Consider the following 25,274-nt stretch of genomic DNA (forward strand, 5'->3'; position numbering starts at 1 on the left):
ACGGACATTTACAGATTAGTCTTCCAATATCAAAAAGGAGGACATGTATGTAGGAGGACACTTTTCAAGGGAGGACGGAACTTACAAAAGAAGGACTGTCCTCCCTAAAGGAGGATGATTGGTCACCTTGTAATTAGCCCAAGTCGCATGCTGGAAGTTGACCCAGCCGAACACTCCAAACCAACCACAGGATCAAAACCACTGTTTTGAAACCTAAGATGAGCAAATACAACAAACAATCTCAATATTTGAAATTTTCTTTCAATGTTTCTAATGTAGCTTCAACTTTTAGAAGGCAAGATTGACAGACTGAAACATGAACTGATTTTTAAATGCTTACCTAAGCACACAAAGAATTTTTTCCAAGTGTTTAACGTCTGAACATTTTTCAATATACTTGAAATCCAAGTGTTCAACAGGGATTTCGAATGTTTTTGTTGTTCCAAAGCCCCACAACGATGGATAATCTTTGGCAGTCATGGCTGAAACATAGTATAGGAAAACAGTTATGAATCTAATATATTTATATATAGTACTTAATTTGGAAGGTACCCATGTAGGTACTTCTATAATTATTTTTCATTTCTATGGCAAAGGAGATGGAGTGATTATTCCAAGAGGGAAGACTACTGATTTTTTGTTGTTGTTGTTGTTGTTGTTTTGTTTTGGGGTTGGTTTTTTTGTTTTGTTTTGTTTTATAGAGACAGAGAGAGAGAGTCAGAGAGAGGGATAGATAGAGACAGACAGACAGGAACAGAGAGAGATGAGAAGCATTAATCATTAGTTTTTTGTTGCGACTCTTTAGTTGTTCATTGATTGCTTTCTCATATGTGCTTTGACTGCGGGCCTTCAGCAGACCGAGTAACCCCCCTTGCTCGAGCCAGCGATCTTGGGTCCAAGCTGGTGAGCTTTGCTCAAACCAGATGAGCCTGTGCTCAAGCTGGTGACCTCGGGGTCTCGAGCCTGGGTCCTCCGCATCCCAGTCCGACGCTCTATCCACTGCGCAACCGCCTGGTCAAAACTATTGATTTTTAAACCATCTCTCCCTCATAACAACAGCTAACATTTAAGGAGCTAAATTGCTATGTACCAGTATGTTTTAGCTCACTTAATCTTACTTTAAACAATGTGGAAATAAAATAACAGCCCTGGGCCCTGGCCAGTTGGCTCAGTGGTAGAGCATCGGCCTGGCGTGCAGGAGTCCCGGGTTCAATTCCCGGCCAGGGCACACAGGAGAAGTGCCCAACTGCTTCTCCACCCCTCCCCCTCTCCTTCCTCTCTGCCTCTCTTTTCCCTCCCGCAGCCAAGGCTCCATTGGAGCAAAGATGGCCCGGGCGCTGAGGATGGCTCTGTAGCCTCTGCCTCAGGTGCTAGAATGGCTTTGATTGCAACACAGCGACGCCTCAGATGGGCAGAGCATCACCCCCTGGTGGGCGTGCAGTGTGGATCCCAATCTGGCGCATGCGGGAGTCTGTCTGACTGCCTCCCCATTTCTGGCTTCGGAAAAATACAAAATAAATAAATAAAAATAAAAATAACAGCCCTGGCCAGGTAGCTCAGTTGATTAGAGTATTGTCCAGATATGTCCAGGTTGTGGGTTTGATCCCTGGAAAGGGCACATACAAGAATCAATGCATACGTAAAAATAACAATAGATCAATGTCTCTCTCCCTCTCCCTCTCTCCCCTCTCTCTCTTTCAAAAAAAATAATAATAATGAAAAAAAGAAATACAATGACAAAGCAGGTTTTGGTGCTATAGAGGAAGGAGGTAGGAAAAAACCTTTCCCTCTACCCTTTAAGTTCAGTAACTGAGCATTGTTAAACTGAGGAAACATATTAACAAGAGAAAAGGTTTATTTTATATGTACATGAGCTTCACAAAAAAGTGAAAACCCAGGGAACTGTTCAACCTCGGAATCTACATACCATTTTAACAATGGGTGATAAATTGTGCAGAAGTAATTAGACAGGGAAAAAGAAGTTTTGACTTCTAAGAGAAAGTAAATATATGGGAAAAAAACTAACGAAAGGGTTATTTTAGTAAGATTTGTTTATGCAGACTCATCTCAGCGCTGACTGTCCCTGGACTGTGATAGGGTTGTTCTCCTCCAGTATAGGAAAGAGGGAGGGGAAACCTTCACAAAGGGAAATTTATGTCCTGCTTTTAAGTAGAAAGGGGGAGGACAGAGTTCTTCCTGTTAATTATTAATTTCTTCAGATCAAAATAATCTTTATGCCAAAATGTTCTATTAAAGGGTGGCATATTCTCATCAGCTTTAGTACTCAGTTTTTTAGGATATCTTTTAATGTTGACTTGAATGACCTGCTTCTACTTTAGCTGTTCAATTTCCAAACCATTCATGGTAGCTCAGCACAAAAATAACCCCCTTTCTGTAACTCTCCTTTTAATCCTCTTCCTGATTCCCTGTAGCCCACACTCATCAGTGAATGGCTCCCAGATCTGTGCTTTAATGGCACTCTGTGCATACCTCTCTCATAGCACAGAGCATACTCTAACTGTTTCTCTTTATGCTTTTCTAGATTGTGAGCTTTCACTTTATTCATCTTCATATCTTCAGGACTAACATAAGTAGTGCCTTATACCTCTTAAAAAACACTTGCTAAATTAAATTGGGAATAAGGAGGCCTTGTGGTTTCATTCTAATAATATTACTGCTAATGCTGATAGTGATAATAATAGTAACAAAAATATAGTTTTTAATGTGTGCTGGATACCATTTTAATTCTTACATCTATTACCTCATTTCATCCTTTAGCTACAGCATCAGGTTGGTTTTATTTTAAGCCAAGAAAAGTAATTGCCTGACCAGGCAGTGGCACAGTGGATGGAGTGTCAGACTGGGATGCAAAGGACCCAGGTTAGAAACCCCAAGGTTGCCTGCTTAAGTGCAGGCTCACCTGGTTTGAGCAAGGCTCACCAGCTTGAACCCAAGGTCACTGCCTTGAGCAAGGGGTCACTTGGTCTGCCAGAACCCCCACTCCACCCCCCGGGTCAAGACACATATGAGAAAGCAATCACTGAATAACTAAGGTGCCACAGCAAAGAATTGGTGCTTCTCATCTCTCTCCCTTCCTGTCTGTCTCTGTCTGTCCCTCTGTCTCTGTAACACACACACACACACACACACACACACACACAGTAATAACAGTCAACATTTATGAAGCTAAATTTCTATACATTATAAATTATATCATTTAATTTCCAAAATCACTCTCACGAAGGATATTAATAATGGCTTTCATGTTACAGATGAGGAAGTTGATGTTTCAAGTATCTAAACTGTCCAAGGTCATAGAGCTGTAAGCAGTAAACTGAGGATTTGATCTCAGTAGGCAGCTAATACCCACATACTCAATCATTATACCCATGCTTTTCGAATTGGAAATGGCAACCCATGAAATCATTTTAGTGAGTTTCAATCTGCATTTTTTACACTGAGATAGAACATACCATTAAAGTTAATATTGCTCGGCAAAACTTTTATCTCGTGTCTATACAAACAAATGATGAAGATGTGTACATATAAATGCACATGTTGCAAAGAAAAACATTATTTCTTATTGAGAGTCACTGCAAAAGATTTTTAAAAATCAGTGCACTAACACACATTAGGTGATAAATTTTAAAATAAGTAGAAGCAATAGGTCTAATTCATTTTAAGAATTTCCTTCAGCATGAATCCTCTGGGAGTCTGGTCATGTATCGGACCTCCGCAGAAAAAAAAGATGCTCTGGCCTGACCTGTGGTGGCGCAGTGGATAACGCGTCGACCTGGAAATGCTGAGGTCGCTGGTTCAAAACCCTGGGCTTGCCTGGTCAAGGCACATATGGGAGTTGATGCTTCCAGCTCCTCCCCCCTTCTCTCTCTCTGTCTCTCTCTCTCTCCCTCTCTCTCTCCTCTCTAAAAATGAATAAAGAAGAAAAAAATTATTTAAAAAAAAAAAAAAAAAGATGCTCTATCAGCTTCACCTCCATATTCCTGCTGGCTTTGACTTGGGTATAGAACACAGATAACACTTCTTCAGCATATGGATGACACACAGCCAAGAAATGGGGTTGTGGCTCTCACACCATACTGACAGGGTCCAGTATAATGAATGGCTCCAATCACAAGGATAACTTTAACAATGGAAGTTACAGGAAAGCAACATGAAGGACCTTTAGCCTGACCAGGCAGTGGGGCAGTGGATAGGGAATTGACCTGGAAGCTAGGACCCAGGTTCAAAACCCCAAGGTTGCTGGCTTAAGTGCAGGCTCACTAGCTTGAGTGTGGGGTCTCTGGCTTGAGTGTGGGATTATACACATAAACTTATGGTCACTGGCTTGAGCAAGGGGTCACTGACCCAGGTGGAGTCCCCTGGTCAAGGCACATATCAGAAAGCCTTCACTGAACAACTAAGGTGGTGTAACTGTGAGCTGATGCTTCTCATCTCTCTCCTTCCCTTCCTGTCTGTCTCTCTAAAAAACAAAACCAAAACAAAACAAATAAAAACCTTTAAATTATTGATGCTGCCCAGAATAGAATCAGTTGCTTTAGGAGAATTTTCCAAAGAGCTGAAGGATCTTTAATGGGAGAGATTTAAGCATCTAATGGGATGAAAATAGATTACCTCAAATTGAAGGTATCTTGAAACCCCTGAGATTTTATGATTTGAATCAAATATAGTGAAAAACATTTGAAATGATACCCCCATCTCTTACCTAGTCAGACAAATTTCATTCTGGACACTTTTACATTTCTCTGGGAATTATTTTTGAAAACTACCATTTTTTGGAGGGATACACATTCTCAAGACCACTAAACATTAATTCTCAAGTTCTAAAATACAAGTTATACAATACTTGATTTGCTCTCATTACAACTCTCCCACATGTTTTCATTTGTCTCTGATTAGGAAAACCTTTGGTCCCAGTTACATTTAATTTCCTCCTCATCGTCCTGATCCACATCCATTTCCTATATTTCTTACTGGGTTTATCAATAATACCTCCAGTGGAAAATGCGATGAACTAGTAACAGGAAAATCGTCACCCCGCCCATCTTCCTCCTAAGCTTTCCGGCATCCACAGGGCCCAGCGCCCCCTGCCTCGGGAGGCCGAAAGGAAACGCAGTCCTCGGCCGTAGCAACGGTTTCTATGTACAACGGGGCCCAAGGCCGCGGAGAGTCTGGAGCCGATCTCGACGCTCTACAGCCAACCCGCAACGGTCAAGGGATACATTAGGACCCTATTAAATTGCTCCCCATCCCCTGGCTTTGGTCACCAGAATTTGTCGCCCCTGGAGAGTCCCGGGAACCTTTGAGTTGCGACCCCACCCCAACATCTATGGAAACAAAGTTCGCCGATTTCTTTCCCCAACCAGGAAGGACGTTCACGCCACACCGCGCTCCCTCGCTTGAGTCCCACAGTGCATTTGCTCCTCATCCGCCTTTCACCCCGGCTCGGAGAAAGGGACTGCTCTGGCAGACGGAGCTCACTCCTGCGGGAAGGTACTCACCTGGTTCTCAGACACGGACACCGCCAAGCTGACCAGCTGCGCGGCAGGTGCAGAGGGGGGCGTGTCGCACCGAAGGGCGATGGGCTGATCGCCGGGGGCGGAGATTAGGCTCTCTGCCGGATGATTGGCTAGTCCCGGACCTGCTATTCTGAAAACTGGCCATTAGGCTCCAGCTACACCAGGAACAGGGACCATTCAGGGTAAAATAACGAGGTAGGTATGAGAAAAGAAGTAACAAAAAACTCAGATGCTGCAACAAAGAATTGATGCTTCTCTTCTGCCTTCTTGTCTGTCCCTATCTGTCCCTCTCTCTCTTCTGTTTCTGTCATACACACACACACACACACAAAGTTAACACTGCCAGTTAACAAGCGACATGTCTTCTTCCTTAAGACTGGTTATTTCTAGTCCTGGCCAGTTGGCTCAGTGGTAGAGCATCGGACTGGCCTGTGGATGTCTGGGCTTGATTCCTGGTCAGGACACACTGGAAAAGCGACCATCTGCTTCACCACCCCTATGCCTCTCCTCTTTCTCTCTTTCCTCCTACCACAGCCATGTCTTAATTGATTTGAGCATGTTGGCCCTAGGCGCCTCCACCTCACACCCTTAAAAAAAAACAACAGCTCAGGTGTGAGCATGGCCCCAGCTGGGCAGAGCATCAGCCTCAGAAGGGGTTGCCAGGTGGACCCTCATAGGGGAGTCTGTCTAACTCCCCTCCTCTCACTTAAAAAAAGGAAGAAGAAAAGAAGACTGCTTGCATCTTATTTCATCTAGTATGTTTGAATATTTTCATACCGTCAATCTTTGAAGATAGGTTCAGTTTAAAAGCACTGTACTGACCATTAGTAACTCTTCCTTTGACAATGAAGCTGAAGTTAAAAGTAATAGTTACTGGTCATTGAGTAGCAGGCTGGCTGTGAACCTACTTCCATGCATTTCTCATGGATATGCAAGTCCACAATAATTGGTAAGCAGCTTAATTGGGAAAAGTTATGTGTTAATTTCAAACCCAGATTTTTATATTTGCAAAGATTTTTATATTTCAAAAGAATCTTTTAAAAACAATTTTATATCTATTTCAGCATTTTTCTTTCTTAAAATTGCCTAGATAAGCAAGAGATAAAATTCCTTCCATTTTATAGATAGAGACACAGAATCCTCCATGGCTATGAGTTCCAATGGTAATATATTTTCTTTTTTTTTTTAAGTAATTGTTCTTAATTATTTATTTATTTATTCATTTTAGAGAGGAGAGGGAGAGACAGAGAGAGAGAAAGGGGGAGGAGCTGGAAGCATCAACACCCATATGTGCCTTGACCAGGCAAGCCCAGAGTTTCGAACCGGCGACCTCAGCATTTCCAGGTCGACGTTTTATCCACTGCGCCACCACAGGTCAGGCGGTAATATATTTTCTTTTAAACAGCAGTCTACTTAACCAAATATCAATATTCCATTGAATTACTGATAAACAAGGGACTTATGATGGAATTAGAGCAATTAATAGCACCAGTATCCAATGATGGGGTTTGTTTAGTGAACTGTCATAAAGAGATACTTTATTTGTTGGAAACCTTCTTTTCTCTAAAAGTGACAAGGTCAAGAAGGAATACATAAGAATTACAAAATTATGAAAGTGCTGTTTAAAGGAAAACCTGAACCAAGGAATCACTCTTTAAAATTCTAGCATGGTGGTACTTCGTATAGCATATAACAAATATATAGAACTTAGTATTTGAGAATGGTAGAAAATACCGGTGTTCTTTAAAAATAGCATAATTTTTTTAATGTCAGAGACACACATAGCTACTAATAAATTTGGAATATTTCAGATCTTCATAATTAACATCAGGGGAAGCCAACATGACATTACATAATGATGAAATCCTGGAGCTGATGAGGTATCTGATTATCAATATCCCTAAAATCAAGATTAATGTATTAAAGATGAATTCAGTGAATACCTATTCTTTTTATACCTTCAGAGCAGATATCTTTTTCAATTATTTTTATTTATTCATTTTTTTAGAGAAGACAGAGAGAGAGAGAGAGAGAGAAGGGGGGGAGGAGCAGGAAGGAAGCATCAAATCCCATATGTGCCTTGACCAGGCAAGCCCAGGGCCCCAAACCAGGCGACCTCAGCATTCCAGGTTGATGCTTCATCCACTGCACCACCACAGGTCAGGCGAGAGCAGATCTCTTTACTTTAATGAATGATTACACCTGGAACTGCACCTGCCATAATATAGTCTTCATCTTCTTTTCATGGGGGTAATTTTCCCTTACTGAAAGCAACCATTAGTTTCTTTTCCCTCACCCAAGATTTAAAAGAGTCCAGCATTATATAACACATACAGAAAGACCTACTTCAAGTTAACATTTGAAAAATATAATTCCAAATGATGCTATGCACACTGACAGAAAGAGCACTGTTAGACTCCATACAAAATGATGCCAGAGACCTTACAAACAGATGATAATAGAAAACAATGGCTTCCAAGGAATTTAATCAGACCTTTAGAGAGCCCTAGAAATCTTTATTTTTAATGAGGGCTCCAACAATTCTAGGCTTTGATTAAACGTGTGATTTGGGAAAGCATATTTACCCCTCATTGTGTCGGATGATAAATACTATAAAATTAAATTACAAATCATGTAATCAAACAAAAGTTTATTTATGTAAACTATCAAAGGATATCTAAAGTTTTTAAAAATGAAATCATGTATATGGTTATATTCATAAAAATAAGTACACTAATCAAAAGCTACACAACATTAACAGCAAATCTGAACTCAAACAAAGATATTCCTCTGCCGTCCATGTTTCATCAAGCATCAAACACCACCACTGTATTAAAATGAGTTAAGGACAAAAAAATTATTTAAGAATTATGTAAAAGACTTAATACTTCAAAGTCACTTTCTCTTTACAATAAATTAGTTTGTTATTTAATCTAAAATGCTCAAAAGTATGGAATCCATCACTAAGAATGAAAACTGGAAATAAACATTTTTAAAAAGCCATTTCAACTTTTATTACACTGAAGCAATATTAAAGGTGATAACTTATTCATTTAAAAACTATTGTCAATTGGCCCTGGCCGGTTGGCTCAGTGGTAGAGCGTCGGCCTGGCGTGCAGGAGTCCCGGGTTCGATTCCCGGCCAGGGCACACAGGAGAAGCGCCCATCTCTTCTCTACCCCTCCCCCTCTCATTCCTCTCTGTCTCTCTCTTCCCCTCCCACAGCCAAGGCTCCATTGGAGCAAAGTTGGCCCGGGCTCTGAGGATGGCTCTATGGCCTCTGCCTCAGGCACTAGAATGGCTCTGGTTGCAACAGAGCAACGCCCCAGATGGACAGAGCATCGCCCCCTGGTGGGCGTGCCTGGTGGATCCCGGTCAGGCGCATGAAGGAGTCTGTCTGACTGCCTCCCCGTTTCCAACTTCAGAAAAATACAAAAAAAAAAAAAAGATAAAAACTATTGTCAATTACAATATAACAATTTTCTCTCACTCTTTCCACTAATTTGTAAGCCTCCATTTGTCCATTAGCCCATTTGTGTTTGTCTTTTTATAATTTAGTAAATGAGTACTTAGTTATATGCAGATTCCCTGAAAAATAGACTAATGAGAACAAAAAACAAGTAGTTTTCAGACTATATATAGTATGTGACTACACACTGGCATACTGGTCCATGAAAAAGCTGATCATGTCTCTTCTTTGGTATGAGTAATCCAAAAGTTACTACCATTTTTACTAGGAATTAGTCTTTGACTATCATCCCAAGCATTCGTAACTTCCTCCTACCTCATATTAGAAAGCAGAGTTTAAAGGATACATCGTTTAGTCCTTTTCTTGTACATTATTCTGTGTCCACATTCTCTGCATCTGATTGGTCCCCAGGATTTTATTTCATTTTCTCTGTGACAGTCTACAAAAGAAAACACATTAATTCAGGATCTAAAAGGAAAATATTAAAGACTAGCAAATTATCTTAACCAAACTTTTCACCTAAAGCACTGAAAAATAGTCAATCTCAAGGGTATCTGTTATCACCAATATGCTAAGGGAAAAAAGAAAATAGAGTTTGGCACGCTCTTTTTCTAGTAGAGAAAATGAAATGTTGAGAGGATTTTTATATTTACTAAAGTGTTCTGCTTTATAACTTTAATGATGAGTGACTCATTTAAGCCAAACAGAAAATAATTTTTTTTAATAATTTTATTTTTTTAATGGGGCAACATCAATAAATCAGGATACATATATTCAAAGATAACAAGTCCAGGTTATCTTGCCGTTCAATTATGTTGCATACCCATCACCCAAAGTCAGATTGTCCTCTGTCACCTTCTATCTAGTTTTCTTTGTGCCCCTCCCCCTCCCCCTTTCCCTCTCCCTTTCCCCCCTCCCCCCGTAACCACCACACTCTTATCAATGTCTCTTAGTTTAACTTTTATGTCTCACCTACGTATGGAATAATGCAGTTTCTGTTTTTTTCTGATTTACTTATTTCACTTCATATAATGTTATCAAGATCCCACCATTTTGCTGTAAATGATCCGATGTCATCATTTCTTATGGCTGAGTAGTATTCCATAGTGTATATGTGCCACATCTCCTTTATCCAGTCATCTATTCACGGGCTTTTTGGTTGTTTCCATGTCCTGGCCACTGTGAACAATGCTGCAATGAACATGGGCTGCATGTGTCTTTACGTATCAATGTTTCTGAGTTTTGGGGGTATATACCCAGTAGAGGGATTGCTGGGTCATAAGGTAGTTCTATTTGCAGTTTTTTGAGGAACCACCATACTTTCTTCCATAATGGTTGTACTACTTTACATTCCCACCAACAGTGGATGAGGGTTCCTTTTTCTCCACAGCCTCTCCAACATTTGCTATTACCTGTCTTGTTAATAATAGCTAATCTAACAGGTGTGAGGTGGTATCTCATTGCAGTTTTGATTTTCATTTCTCTAATAGCTAAAGAAGATGAGCATCTTTTCATATATCTGTTGGCCATTTGTATTTCTTCCTGGGAGAAGGAAGTGTCTGTTCATGTCCTCTTCCCATTTTTTTATTGGATTGTTTGTTTGTTTGTTGTTGAGTTTTATGAGTTCTTTGTATATTTTGGATATTAGGCCCTTATCTGAGCTGTTGTTTGAAAATATCATTTCCCATTTAGTTAGCTTTCTGTTTATTTTGTTATCAGTTTCTCTTGCTGAGCAAAAACTTTTTAGTCTGATGTAGTCCCATTCATTAATTTTTGCCTTCACTTCTCTTGCCTGTGGAGTCAAATTCATAAAATGCTCTTTAAAACCCAGGTCCATGAGTTTAGTACCTATGTCTTCTTCTATGTACTTAATTGTTTCAGGTCTTATGTTTAGATCTTTGATCCATTTTGAGTTAATTTTAGTACAGGAGGACAAACTGTAGTCCAGTTTCATTCTTCTGCATGTGGCTTTTCAGTTTTCCCAGCACCATTTATTGAAGAGGATTGAAGAGGCTTTCTTTTCTCCATTGTGTGTTGTTGGCCCCTTTATCAAAAATTATTTGACTATATATATGTGGTTTTATTTCTGGGTTTTCTATTCTGTTCCATTGGTCTGAGTGTCTATTTTTCTGCCAATACCATGCTGTTTTGATTGTTCTGGCCCTATAATATAGTTTGAAGTCAGGTATTGTAATGCCCTCAGCGTCATTCTTTTTCTTTAGGATTGCTTTGGCTATTCGGGTTTTTTTATAATTCCATATAAATCTGATAATTTTTTGCTCTATTTCTTTAAAAAATGTCATTGGAATTTTGATGGGAATTGCATTAAATTTGTATATTGCTTTGGGTAATATGGCCATCTTGATTATATTTATTCTTCCTAACCAAGAACAAGGTATATTCTTCCATCTCATTATATCTTTTTCAATTTCCCTTAACAATGGTTTATAGTTTTCATTATATAAGTCCTTTACATTCTTTGTTATGTTTATTCCTAAGTATTTTTTTGTTGTTGTTGCAATTGTGAAGGGGATTATTCTTTTGAGTTCATTCTCAATTGTTTCATTGTTGGCATATAGAAAGGCTATTGACTTCTGTATGTTAATTTTGTATCCTGCGACCTTACTGTATTGGCTTATTGTTTCTAGTAGTCTTTTTGTGGATTCTTTGGGGTTTTCGATGTATAGGATCATATCATCTGCAAAAAGTGATACCTTTACTTCTTCTTTTCCGATATGGATGCTTTTTATTTCTTTGTCTTGTCTGATTGCTCTGGCTAGAACCTCTAGTACCACATTAAATAAGAGTGGAGAGAGTGGACAACCCTGTCTTGTTCCTGATTTAAGGGGGAAAGCCTTCAGTTTAGTGCCATTTAATATGATGTTGGCTGATGGTTTATCATATATGGCCTTTATTAAGTTGAGATATTTTCCTTCTATACCCATTTTGTTGAGAGTCTTAAACATAAAATCATGTTGTATTTTATCAAAAGCCTTTTCTGCATCTATTGATAAGATCATGTGGTTTTTGTCCTTTGTTTTGTTGATATGGTGTGTTACGTTAACTGTTTTATGTATGTTGAACCATCCTTGAGATTTTGGGATGAATCCCACTTGATCATGATGTATTATTTTTTTAATATGTTGTTGTATTCGATTTGCCAGTATTTTGTTTAGTATTTTAGCATCTGTATTCATTAGAGATATTGGTCTGTAGTTTTCTTTTTTTGTGCCATCCTTGCCTGGTATTGGTATGAGGGTTATGTTGGCCTCATAAAATGTGTTTGGAAGTATTGCTTCTTCAATATTTTGGAAGACTTTGAGTAGAATAGGAACCAAATCTTCTTTGAATGTTTGATAAAATTCGCTGGTATAGCCGTCAGGCCTGGACTTTTATTTTGGGGGAGGTTTTTAATGGTTTTTTCTATTTCTTCTCTACTAATAGGTCTGTTTAGGCTTTTTGCTTCTTCTTGACTCAGTCTAGGAAGGTTGTATTGTTCTAGGAATTTATCCATTTCTTCTAGGTTGTTGAGTTTAGTGGCATAAAGTTTTTCATAGTATTCTACAATAATTCTTTGTATATCCACGGTGTCCATGGTGATTTCTCCTCTTTCATTTTGGATTTTGTTTATATGAGTTCTTTCTCTTTTTTCCTTGGTAAGTCTTGCCAAGGGTTTGTCAATTTTGTTGATCTTTTCAAAGAACCAGCTCCTTGTTCTATTAATTTTTTCTATAGTTTTTCTGTTCTCTATTTCATTTATTTCTGCTCTGATTTTTATTATCTCCTTTCTTCGGCTGGTTTTGGGTTGTCTTTGTTCTTCTTTTTCTAGTTCCTTAAGGTGTGAAGTTAAGTGATTCACTTGGGCTCTCTCTTCTTTGTTCATATATGCCTGAAGTCATATGAACTTCCCTCTTATCACTGCTTTTGCTGCATCCCATAGATTCTGATATGTCGTATTGTCATTTTCATTAGTCTGTATATATCTTTTGATCTCTGCACTTATTTATTCTTTGACCCATTCATTTTTTAAAAGTATGTTGTTTAGTTTCCACATTTTTGTGGGATTTTTTCCTCTTTTTTGCAGTTGAATTCTAGTTTCAAGGCTTTATTATCAGAAAATATGCTTGGTACAACTTCAATTTTTCTGAATTTGCTGATGTTGTTTTTGTGGCCCAACATATGGTCAATTCTTGAGAATGATCCATGTACACTGGAGAAAAAAGTATACTCAGTCACTTTGGGATGAAATGTCCTGTAGATGTCTATCATATCCAGGTGCTCTAGTGTTTTGTTTAAGGCCACTATGTCTTTGTTGATTCTCTGTTTAGATGACCGATCTAGAGCCGTCAGCGGTGTATTGAGGTCTCCAAGTATGATTGTATTTTTGTCATTTTTTGTTTTAAGATCAATAAGTAGCTGTCTTATATATTTTGATGCTCCTTGGTTTGGTGCATATATATTAAGAATTGTTATGTCTTCTTGATTCAGTGTCCCCTTAGCCATTATGAAATGCCCATTTTTGTCTCTGAGTAGTTTTGCTGTCTGTAGTCAGCATTATCAGATATGAGTATTGCTACGCCTGCTTTTTTTTGGATGTTATTTGCTTGGAGTATTGTTTTCCAGCCTTCACTTTGAATTTGTTTTTATCCTTGTTACTTAGATGAGTTTTCTGTAGGCAGCATACAGTTGGATTTTCTTTTTTAATCCATTCTGCTACTCTGTGCCTTTTTATTTATTTTTTTTTTCTTGCATAAATCATTCAGCTTTTATTTTTTTTTTATAATAAATTTTTATTAATGGTAATGGGATGACATTAATAAATCAGGGTACATATATTCAAAGAAAACATGTCTAGGTTATTTTGTCATTAAATTATGTTGCAAACCCCTCGCCCAAAGTCAGATTATCCTCCGTCACCCTCTATCTAGTTCTCTGTGCCCCTCCCCCTCCCCCTAACTCTCTCCCTCCCTCCCTCCCATGTCCTCCCTCCCCCCCCACCCTTGGTAACCACCACACTCTTGTCTATGTCTCTTAGTCTCATTTTTAAGTTCCCTCTGTGCCTTTTTATTGGTGAGTTTAATCCGTTTACATTTAGTGTAATTATTGACACTTGTGAGTTCCCTATTGCCATTTTATATATTGCTTTCTGTTAGTTTTGTGTCTTGTTTGATCCTTCTCTTTCGTTTTTCTATCTTTTGTTTTTATTTGGTTGTATTCCATACATCTTTCCTCTGTTGCTATCTTTTTTATCTCATGTGCTTCTGTGGTGGTTTTTTCAATGGTGGTTACATTTAAGTAATGAAAAGGGTCCTACCTTGTTCATTGTAGCAAACTATTTTGTGAGTACTTTTGCACTCCATTGTCCTTTGCTACTGTTAATCTCCATCCTCTCCCCCCCTCCCTTCTTTTTGTTGTTGTCACAGTTTAAATTTGGTTTTATTGTGTTCTTCCTGGAGCTTTTACTGGTGGCTTTGTTTGTTTGTTTTTTTCTTTGTATCTGATTGGAGAACCCCCGTTAGTAATTCCTGGAGTGGGGGTTTTCTGATGATAAATTCCCTCATCTTTTCTGTATCTGTGAATGTTTTTATTTCTCCTTCATATTTGAAGGATAGCTTTGATGGGTATAGTATTCGTGGCTGAAAGTTCCTCTCTTTCAGGACTTTAAATATTGGGGTCCACTCTCTTCTAGCTTGTAGAGTTTCTGCTGAGAAATCTGATGATAATCTAATGGGCCTTCCTTTATATGTTGTATTCTTCTTTTCCCTGGCTGCCTTGAGAATTTTTTCTTTGCCGTTGGTTTGTGCCAATTTCATTATGATGTGCCTTGGAGTAGGTTTGTTGGGGTTAAGAAAACTTGGAGTTCTGTTTGCTTCTGGAATTTGAGGCTTTAGTTCTTTCCAGAGGCTTGGGAAGTTCTCATCTATTATTTGTTTGAGTATGTTCTCCATTCCATTTTCTCTCTCTTCTCCCTCTGATATACCTATTATTCTTATGTTATTCTTTTTGATGGAGTCAGATAATTCTTGTAGGGCTATCTTTTTTTTTTAATTTTTGAGTCTCTTTCTTCTTCTCTCTGTTGTGCCTCAAGTTGCTTGTCTTCTATTTCACTAATCCTCTCTTCTATCTGACCTGTTCTATTAGCTAAACTTGTTACTTTGTTTTTCAGCTCGTGAATTGAGTTTTTCATCTGGGTTTGATTTGTTTTTATAGTTTCAATTTCCTTGGAAATATATTCTTTGTGTTCATTGAGTTGTTTTCTGAGCTCCCTAAATTGCCTTTCTGTGTTTTCTTGTATATCTCGGAGGATTTTTAGAATTTCTATCTTGAATTCTCTGTCATTTAGCTCCAAGGTTTCCAATATATTAAATTTTTTCTCCATAGATTTTTCCTCATCTAGCTGGGTTACCTCTCTTTCTTTTGTATCCATGATATTCGATTTTCTCTACTTAATGGAATCTGAGGGTGGTTTTGTTGATAGTATTAATGAGATTTAATAAAGAATTAAAAGTTAAAAAAATCAAAAATCAAAAAAAGTTGTTGTTTTTTTAAAAAAATTAATAATTAAATAAAGAAAAATAAAATAAAATAAAAATTAAAAAAAGGAAATTATTCCCCCCCCTCCTTTTTTCCTCTTCTCTCCTCTCCCCTCTTTCTTGAGATAATCTTGTAGTGAACTGTGAATTATAACAAACAATGCCTGTAATGGAGGGCCTGAATTGGGGAGAAGTAATAAAGGGGAAAAAAACAAAAAACAAACAAACAAAAAAAGGGGGGTATGGACCCACAAAAAGAAAATAAGAAAAAAATTTGGGTCAAGAATAAAATGATTTGCTTTTAGGTGTTGGTTGACTAAGAGTTATGATGAGAGGAATAAGAGGGAAACAGGAAAATGAGGGGACAAATTAAAAAATTACTATTTTATTTAGTGGAACAAGAACTAGATAAAATGGAGAGCCAGGGATGGGATCACTGCTAGTGAGTTAAAAAGGTGAAGTAAAAAAACCCCAAAATGCCACAAACATAAGTTTGAGTCCCAGATAAGATAATTTGTTTGTTATTGAGGTTTGAATGAGAGGAGATGTAAAGGAGAAAGGAAGAAACTAATATAGAGGGAGAAAAGAAAGAGAGAGAGAGAGAGAGAAAAAAAAAGAGGGAACCACTAAAAGAAGAAAAAAGAAAAGGAGGAGAGAGAGAGAGAGTTAAGGGTTTTGGAGTGCAACCCTCATAAAGAGAAAGGAAGAGGAAAGAAAAGATAATGGGAGATGTGACACTTATGGGTAGTGTAGTTCAAGGAGAGGAGAGAGTAAGACCGGCAGAGAGTTAATTGGCCAAATTGGAGGAGGAAAAAAAATATCAAGAATGAAGATAAGAGAAACAAACGAACAAATATAATAAAATGGGATAGGTTACAAAGTCTGCAGATTATTCTTGATTTTAAGAGGTTATCTTCTTGCTTTTTCTTTTCTCTCCCTCTTCCTGGTCGGTGACTCTGTACCCCGGGTTCTGCCCCTTTGGCACGCTCAGGTAGAGGTTTGCAGTTGATAAGTCTCTATGGCGATGTCATGTATTGTGCTTCAGTCTCGTTGGCAGTCGAGGCTCATTAGCATTTATAGGCTCCGACAGTGAGAGAGTCCATGTTCCTGGAGCCTTTCTCCTAGTCTTTCCTTTCTCAATTAGTAGCCTGATAATCCAGCTATGGGGTTGCTGCTGCCTCTGCCTGGATAGTAAGAGGCTCAAAGAGCTGGCAACTCCCCACTCTATTCCCACTCAGCACAGGGCTCTGGGTAAGGCTCAGTCAGTCAGAGCTGCTAGCATAATCAGGCGGGGCTTCCGCCCACTCAATGACCTCTGGCTCTGCCACTCTGTTCGGTAACACGGGCTGGCACCCACTCCCGGGGTGCTTGGAGGAAACTCTCACTCACTATCTGCGCGCGCAGACCAGGATATCAGGCCGACAGTCTCACACTCTGAGTGAAACCTCCTCCCACACGGAAAAGTTCCAGCATTGGAATTGGCTTTCACTCCTTTCCTGTGCGCGGCTTTTTCAGGGCGCTGGGGTGGCCTGGAGATTTCGCTTTTGGCCCACACAAAGGCCCCTGACTCTGCTCCTCTGTGGGATAACACGGGCGCCCACTCCTGAGGTGCTGGGAGGACTCTCTTGCCCACTCTTCATGCGCGCCAACCAGGATATCAGGCTGGCTGTGTCTCCCTCTGAATGAAACCCCTGCCTGCACAGAAAAGTTCGAGCATTGGAATTGGCTCTCGCTCCTTCCTGTGCACAGCTTTTTCAGGGCTCTGGGGCAGCCCAGAGATTCCACACACAAAGGCCCCTGACTCTCCCTCTCTGTGGGGTAACACGAGTGCCCACTGCTGAGGCACTCAGAGGAATCTCTCGCCCACTATTTGCGTGCGCCGACCCGGAGGTCGGGGAAAATGGCTGCCCCGCTTTTCTTTCTTTGTCTGGGTTTGGCGTGAGTGTTAGCTTGTATTGCCTGGATTGCCACAAGAACAGTTTTTCCTCTGCTTGGATCTCCGTGCCACAGCCTGGTTCAGCCATTTGTGCCACGGCCTGGATCTATTCACCCCCTTTGCCTGCCTTAGTTTCTATATTCTCAGTTCCTAGTGAAAGCAGCCCTGTTTAGGTTAGTGAGGAAGGCGGAGCATTTCTTACTCCCTATTTCCTTCGGGGTTTGATTATATATTTAGCCAATTTTTTGCTTGACCATACCTTCAGGTGTATTGCGAAACATCTGGAGGCTCCCAGGATAGGTTTTTCTGTTTCTGGTTGAAGATCTTGTTGAGTTTTGGGGGAGATTTATTGGTATTGCTTCCTACCGCGCCATTGCTCTGATGTCATCTCTGCTTTACTTTTCTGATAAATGAAAACAGACAAAGGCAAACAAATTTCCATGGTCCAATGTCAGAAAATACCCGCCTATCTCTCGCGCTCAGTCTGGGACCCTCTGCCACTCCCAAACTGGAAGGAACAATGGGGGCAGGGGCGGAGATTCCAAGCGTGACATGCCAGCGCCGGAAGTCAGTTGCGTCTCAACGCCGAGTCGCAATCCGGTTTGCAAGTGCAAAGAGAGGAGTTAGTTTCTCCGCGTTGTGTGTTATGGTGGGTAGGAGGTTTACTGGTTGGGATTTGTAGGGGTGTAATTGAGCCCAGACTGGAAAGACGTTTGGAGCTTATAGGTCCCGGATGGGGTTAGATTTGGGAGAGACTGGGAATAGGGTGGATGCTGTTAGCCATTTGCCTGGCTTCTTTCAGTTTAGCTGTTTTAGCTATTGGGAGTGATTTTAGTATTCTTCCCTCATCTTTGGGTGCGTGTCTCTGTTGAGAGGTAATTTTTTTACTGCATTCTGCAGAACTTTGGAAAAAACTTGTGCTTTGGCTGAATGAGAACTCGAGTTCTTAATTCCTCTGCCTCCTGGTAATCCTGCACATATTAACTGCTCTAAGCCTGGGCTTCTTCATCTGTAAGATAAAAGTAATACCTTCTAGGAGTGCTGTAAAGATTATAATAAAATATATAAACGAAATAACATTTGTTATTGTGTCCAGTTTGGGGCTTACTGCACAGTACTGGTGTTTTTTGTATGTTTCGTCCTTTAGAACTATGCATAGTTTTTTAAAAAGTATGGTTTAGGAATTGGAACCTTTTTAGCTCTCTCTGAGAAAAATTAGGCCTGGTTGGGTTTGCGAGGAGCCCTTTTGAGATATTCAGTATTTTAATCTTTCATTTTAGGGACTAACAATGGACACCCAGGAGGATGTCCGAACCCAAAAGGAGCAGCCAATGATATATATCTGTGGAGGTAAGAGTAGCACTTGCATAAAGTAAGAGTATTTTACTCAAGTTTTTAAAAATTATTTTCTGTTTGGCTTAAATGAGTCACTCATAGTTAAAGTTATAAAGCAGAACACTTTATTAACCATAAAAATTCTCTTAAGATTTCGTTTTCTCTACTAGGAAAAGTGTATGTCAAACTCTGTTTTCTTTACCCCTTAACATTTTGGTAATAATGCACATACCCTTGAGATTGAGTATATTTTATTTAGTGCTTAGGGTGAAAAATGTGGTTAAAAGATAATTTGCTAGTCTGTAATGTTTTCCTTTTACATACTGAATTAATGTGTTTTCTTTTGTAGACTGTCAAAGCAAAAATGAAATAAAATCCAGGGATCCAATCATATGCAGAGAATGTGGATACAAAATAATGTACAAGAAAAGGACTAAACGATGTATCCTTTAAACTATGCTTTCTACTATGAGGTAGGAGGAAGTTAATTCTTGGGTTAATAAAGAGTAATTTCTGGTAAAAAATGGTAGTAACTTTTGGATTACTCATTCCAAAAAAAAAGACATAATCAGCTTTTTCATGGACCAGTATGCCATTGTGTAATACTATACTTTATAATCATAATACTAGTTGATTTTTGTTCTTCTTAGTCTATTTTGCAGGGAATCTACATATAACTAAGTACTCATTGACCAAATTATAGAAAGGCAAATACAAATGGGCTATGTATGCATGCTATCTAATAGACAAATGGAGGTTTACAAATTAGTTGCAAGACTGAGAGCAAATTATTATATAGTAATTGACAATAGTTTTTAAATTAATAAGTTATCACCTTTAACCTTGCTTCAGTGTAATAAAAGTTGAAATGCCTTTTAAAAAATTTTATTTACAGTTTTCATTCTTAGTGATAGATTCCATACTTTTGAGCATTTTACATTAAATAACAAACTAGCTTATTGTCAAGAGAAAGTGACTTTGAAGTATTAAGTCTTTTATATAGTTCTTAAATATGTTTTTTTGTCCTTAATGCATTTTAATACAGTGGTGGTGTTTGATGCTCGATGAAACATGGATGGAATAAGAATATCTTTGTTCACGTTTGGATTTGCTGTTAATGTTGTACAGCTTTTGATTAGTGTACTTATCTTTATGAATATAACCACATATACACAATTTTATTTTTAAAAACATATTTAGGTGTCTTTTAATAGTTTACATAAATAAACTTTTGTTTGATTACATGATTTGTAATTTAATTTTTTGTATTTGTCATCTGACACAATGAGGGTCAAAGATGCTTCCACAAACCACACTTTTAATCAAAGCTTAGAATCACTGGAGCCCTTGTTGAAAATAAAGATTTCTAGGACTCTCAAAAGGTCTGATTAAGTTCCTTGAAAACCATTGTTTTCTAATATCAACTCTTTGTGAAGTTTCTGGCATCATTTTGTATGGAGTATAACAGTGCACTTACTGTCAGTGTGCATACCATCATTTGGAGTTATATTTTTCATTTGTTAACTTGAAGTAGGCCTTTCTGTATGTGTTATATAATGCTGGACTCTTTTAAATCTTGTGTGAGGGAAAAGAAACTAATGGTTGCTTTCAGTAAGGGAAAATCACCCCCATGAAAAGAAGATGAAGACTATTAAGGCAGGTGCAGTTCCAGGTGTAATCATTCATTAAAGTAAAAAATGTACTCTCAAGATATAAAAAGAATAGGGATTGATTTACACTGAATTAGTCTTTAAAACATGAATCTTGATCTTAGGGATCTCGATAATCAGATACTGCATCAGCTCCAGGATTTCATCTTTATGGGGCCTCAGGTTGGCTTCCCTTGACATTAATTTTGAAGATTTAAAATATTCCAAATTTATTAGTAGCTATGTGTGTCTCTGACATTCTGAAGTTATGCCATTTTTATAGAACACCAATACTTACTGCCATTCTCAAATACTAAGTTCTATAGATTTGTTATATGCTATACGAAGTACCACCATGCTTAGGTATTTAAGAGTGCTTCCTCGGTTCGGGTTTTCCTTCAGCCAACAGTTTCATAGTTTTGTAATTCTGCTATTTTCCTTCTTGACCTTGTTGCTTTTAAACAAAAAAGGGCATGTAACAGAGCGCTTATTAAAATGTGCTGAGGTCCGTTAATAAAGAACTGTATGGCCTGACCTGTGGTGGCACAGTGGATAAAGCGTCGACCTGGAAATGCTGAGGTCGCCGGTTCGAAACCCTGGCTTGCCTGATCAAGGCACATATGGGAGTTGATGCTTCCAGCTCCTCTCTCCTTCTCTCTCTCTGTCTCTCCTCTCTCTCTCTCTCTTTCCCTCTCCTCTCTAAAATAAATAAATTTAAAAAAAAAAGAACCTGGTAAGAACTGTATGGCTAGTTGCCCTTAATGGACCTTTATCTTGATGATTTGCACTGCCAGCTGGGCTGTCTATCATGGACTGATCATTGAGAGTTATATTGACCTCTTGAAGCAGAGATTGCAGCAAGAGGTGGGGTTCTGGCTCCACTGATGGATGGACATGCAACTTGTAGACAGTAGTCCAGGAGACATTAGTGGTGGTGGTGGGGGGGTTCCCAGACACCTGTGGAGCCCTTCTGCGCAGGGAAACTGTTCCCATCCAGTTGCAACGGTGCACCAAGGACACTTTATTCAGTGGACGTGGCCCTGGGGGTGGACGCTAAGACACCTGTGGAGCCCTTCTGCACAGGAAAACTGTTCCCATCCAGTTGCAACGGTGCACCAAGGACACTTTATTCAGTGGACGTGGCCCTGGGGGTGGATGCCAAGACACCTGTGGAGCCCTTCTGCACAGGGAAACTGTTCCCATCCAGTTGCAAAGGTGCACCAAGGACACTTTCTTCAAGGGACATGGCCCTGGACTGTACAGGCCCTCCCACCTACTCTGTGGTAGGAGCTAGAGGTGGGCCTCTAGTTAATTCCCTGGATAGAGTGCTCAGGGAGACATTGTGAAGGGCACCTTTGTAACTTGCAGAACTTGTGCTGTTGCTGTAGTTTGTATATATAATGTACCTCACTCCTCACACAGGGACTATTGTGTAAGGAACCTCTGGGGTAGATTGTGAGGCAAGTGACCCTAAAGGAGTGGATTTTTAGGAAAGTAGCTGTGTTTGGCTTGCTTGCTTGCAATTTGCATTATTAGTGCGTGAGCACGTGGTAGGGCCATGTGTGTATAGCCTGTATAAGGCTATGGGTGGTGCCTGACCAGGCGGTGGTGCAGTGGATGGAGCATAGGCTCAGGTTCGAAACCCCAAAGTCACCCGTGTCAGTGCAGTCTCATCTAGCTTGAGCACGGGCTTACCACCTTTAGGGTGGGGTTGCTGGCTTGAGTGTGGGATCACAGACATGACCACATGGTCGCTGGTTTGAACAAAGGTTCACAGACTTTTCTGTAGCCCCCCCCCCATCAAGACACATACGGGAATGCAAACAATAAACAACTAAGGTGCTGCAACAAAGAATTGATGCTTCTCTGCCTGACCAGGTGGTGGCGCAGTGGATAGAGCGTCGGACTGGGATGCGGAAGGACCCAGGTTCGAGACCCTGAGGTCGCCAGCTTGAGCGCAGGCTCATCTGGATTGAGCAGAGAGCTCACCAGCTTAGACCCAAGGTCGCTGGCTCCAGCAGGGGGTTACGCGGGTCTGCTGAAGGCCCGCGGTCAAGGCACATGTGATAAAGCAATCAATGAACAACTAAGAAGTCGCAACGCGCAACGAGAAACTGATGATTGATGCTTCTCATCTCTCTCTGTCCCTGTCTATCTCTGCCTCTGTAAAAAAAAAAAAAAAAATTGATGCTTCTCATCTCTCTCCCTTCCTGTTTTTAACAGTTTCTCTCTTTTTCTATCTGTCTCTGTCTCTCTCGCTTAAACAAACAAAAAAAAGGCTATGGGTGGTTTGACTCAGGGCAGATTGCAGATTGCTTACCTACCACTGTGAGGGGTTGTTTTTGCCATTTGTTTGCTGTCTTGAGAAGCAGTTTCCCCCTGCTTTTTAGCTTGTCTGCTGTTGTGAGAATCTACTAAACGGTAGTGGCCCAGTGCTTTCCGGCTCCGCAGTTCCTCTACCATCTGACCAGATCCAATGTGGACCTGCCTGGCCTCTGCCACTGGCATTAGAAGCACTCACTATGTACCAGACATCATTGCATTTCTCTCTCCTAATGAGGGTATATGTCTAGCCATTTTGGATACTAATGCTCTTAATTCCTTATGAAATGGTTATGGGGGTGCATTTGCTATTTTTCCACCTGAATCTGTTTTCCTTTTTAATGTAATCATTTAAGTATATCTGCATAGGTGATTGAAAAAGTTTTTCATTATGGGCTTTGGAGTTGTTTCTGTTTGTTTTTTAGAGAAATAAAGACAGGAAAGAAGAACAAAGTGAGGAGGAGAGATATGAGAAGCATCAACCCTGTAGTTGCTTCCATTTAGATGTTTTTATTGATTGCTTCTCATATGTGCCTTGACCAGGGGTCTCAACCCAAGCCAGTTACCTCTTGCTCAAGCCAGCAACCTTTGGGCATCAAGCCAGCGATTTTTTTTTTTTTTTTTTTTTTTTTTTTTTGTATTTTTCTGAAATTGGAAACTGGGAAGCAGTCAGACTCCTGCATGAGCCTGACCGGGATCCACCAGGCATGTCCACCAGGGGGCGTTGCTCTGTTGCAACCAGAGCCATTCTAGCGCCTGAGGCAGAGGCCATGGAGCCATCTTCAGCGCCCGAGCCAACTTTGCTCCAATGGAGCCTCGGCTGCGGGAGGGGAAGAGAGAGACAGAGAGGAAGGAGAGGGGGAGGGGTGAGGAAGCAAATGGGCGCTTCTTCTGTGTGCCCTGGCCGGGAATCAAACCTGGGACTCCTGCACGCCAGGCTGACGCTCTACCACTGAGCCAACCAGCCAGGGCAAGCCAGCGATTTTGAGCTGAAGCCAGTGACCTTGGGATCGGGTCAATGATCCTGCGCTCAAGCCAACATCCTCAGGGTTTTGAACCAGGGCCCTCGACATCCCAAACTAATGCTCAATCCTTTGCACCACCACTGGTCAGGCAGGTTTTAGAATTCTGATGTCAGTAATGGGATGACACCAAATCCAAAAGGAAAAGCACAAAGACCAAAGACTGGCGGGTAATAAAAGTTAAAAAAAAAAAAAAAAAGCAAGCAGCTCGGTGACCTTAATTTGGGATATATGAGTTAAAGCCAGAACAAGCTGTATGTAAGTAGGTGTCCTGTTGCCCTTTTAGTGAGGGTGTAAAAATCTTTGAATGATAGAAGGGAGTTATGTAATAACTCAGCTGTACTAAAATACCTAAAGAAAAATTAGAGAAAAGGGAAATGTTTAGTGTTTGGGGTTGTGTGGGTTTTATTTAAGAATAGGCAAACTCCCCAATCCTGTTTATGTTACGGTGGGAGTGGGCAGCCACATTAAACAAAATAAGTAGATAGTATGGTATTTTATCAATTGAAGGTGATAAATTACACAGAGAAATTCAGAGCATTGTGAATGCTGGGCAGGGAAGGGCATATGAGTGTTATAAAGATTTGTCATTCTACCTAGTGTGTGGAGGAGGCTTCAGAGAGGTGCTGTTGGGCAGATAAAATGTATTATGCTCACTTTGTTAAAGATAACAGGAGGAGGCCGTCACTCAGGTGATATTAATGTGTGTTGGGGTGGGCTAAGGGCAGGCAGAATCCTTTAGCCTGGGGCTTGGTTTTGGGATTAAGCCTTTCCTACCCTTTTTGATGTAGGGCGGTACAATCCTATCATGCCTCAGAGGGTGACTTTGTATTAGAGACTTCCCTGTTTTGTATGTTGGATTAAGGGTTTGGATTTCTACACTATAAAATGGGGACGGAATGAGAGTTTGGCGCTTGGTTCCTGAGGTTAGCATGAGAGAGCAGAGAGAGTAGAGCCAGCAGCGGGAGAAGGCCACGTGGAGAAGGCCAGGAAAAGCAGCCAAGATGGCGGAGTGCTGAGTGAGATGCCAGTTTGTACAGAGTTTGTATCTGGGATAAGGAAGGAGATGGGGAACTAAGGAGAATAAGTCTGGTGAGCTAGAAACCTTTGATTCTAGGAAACTCGGATAAATCAGTAGCTTTGTGAGCACTGAATGTGACTGGGGTTTTGGAGCCCAGTGTGTATTTTTACTTGCCTGCCGGGTGCAAGGTAGGATTAAAGGCTATGGCCCACCAGTTTTTGGCTCCATGGTTTCTTTACCGACTGTCCGAATCCAATGCGAACCTGCATGGACCAGAAGGCTGCTGTGATAGTGGCTCTGGCCCTGGCTCCTGGCTTTACAGGTGCTATCTTGAAGAATGTACAATGTAGTGGTTTTCAACCATTTTACACTTCGGAGCTAGTGAAAATAGGAGATTTATTTCAGGGACTGCTCAGACAAATCACCCTGAGCATAAGTGAATTCAACTAAG

General features: G+C 40.2%; 2 protein-coding genes across 3 annotated transcripts in view; one reads left to right on the forward strand and one right to left on the reverse strand.

The window, feature by feature from the left end:
• LOC136329571 (DNA-directed RNA polymerases I, II, and III subunit RPABC4-like) overlaps nt 1–19,987 on the forward strand; it is a 387,759-nt gene extending 367,772 nt beyond the window's left edge. The window contains exons 2-4 of the mRNA XM_066265954.1: nt 18,755–18,824; nt 19,159–19,251; nt 19,855–19,987. Coding sequence (XP_066122051.1) covers nt 18,764–18,824; nt 19,159–19,251; nt 19,855–19,877 — 177 coding nt within the window. The 5' untranslated portion in view covers nt 18,755–18,763 and the 3' untranslated portion in view covers nt 19,878–19,987. The remainder of the gene's footprint in view (nt 1–18,754; nt 18,825–19,158; nt 19,252–19,854) is intronic.
• SPAG1 (sperm associated antigen 1) overlaps nt 1–25,274 on the reverse strand; it is a 124,216-nt gene that overhangs the window by 76,344 nt on the left and 22,598 nt on the right. Inside the window, exons 1-2 of one of the 2 annotated variants that reach the window (XM_066265952.1) lie at nt 4,366–4,438; nt 341–482 (exon numbers count right to left, since the gene is read on the reverse strand). In XM_066265952.1, coding sequence (XP_066122049.1) covers nt 341–480 — 140 coding nt within the window. In that variant the 5' untranslated portion in view covers nt 481–482; nt 4,366–4,438. Of the gene's footprint in view, nt 1–340; nt 483–4,365; nt 4,439–25,274 lie in introns of those variants that run through there. The other variant, XM_066265951.1, reaches the window with a different exon arrangement.

This window comes from Saccopteryx bilineata, chromosome 3, assembly GCF_036850765.1.
Source record: "Saccopteryx bilineata isolate mSacBil1 chromosome 3, mSacBil1_pri_phased_curated, whole genome shotgun sequence".
NCBI classification, from domain to species: Eukaryota; Metazoa; Chordata; class Mammalia; order Chiroptera; family Emballonuridae; genus Saccopteryx; species Saccopteryx bilineata.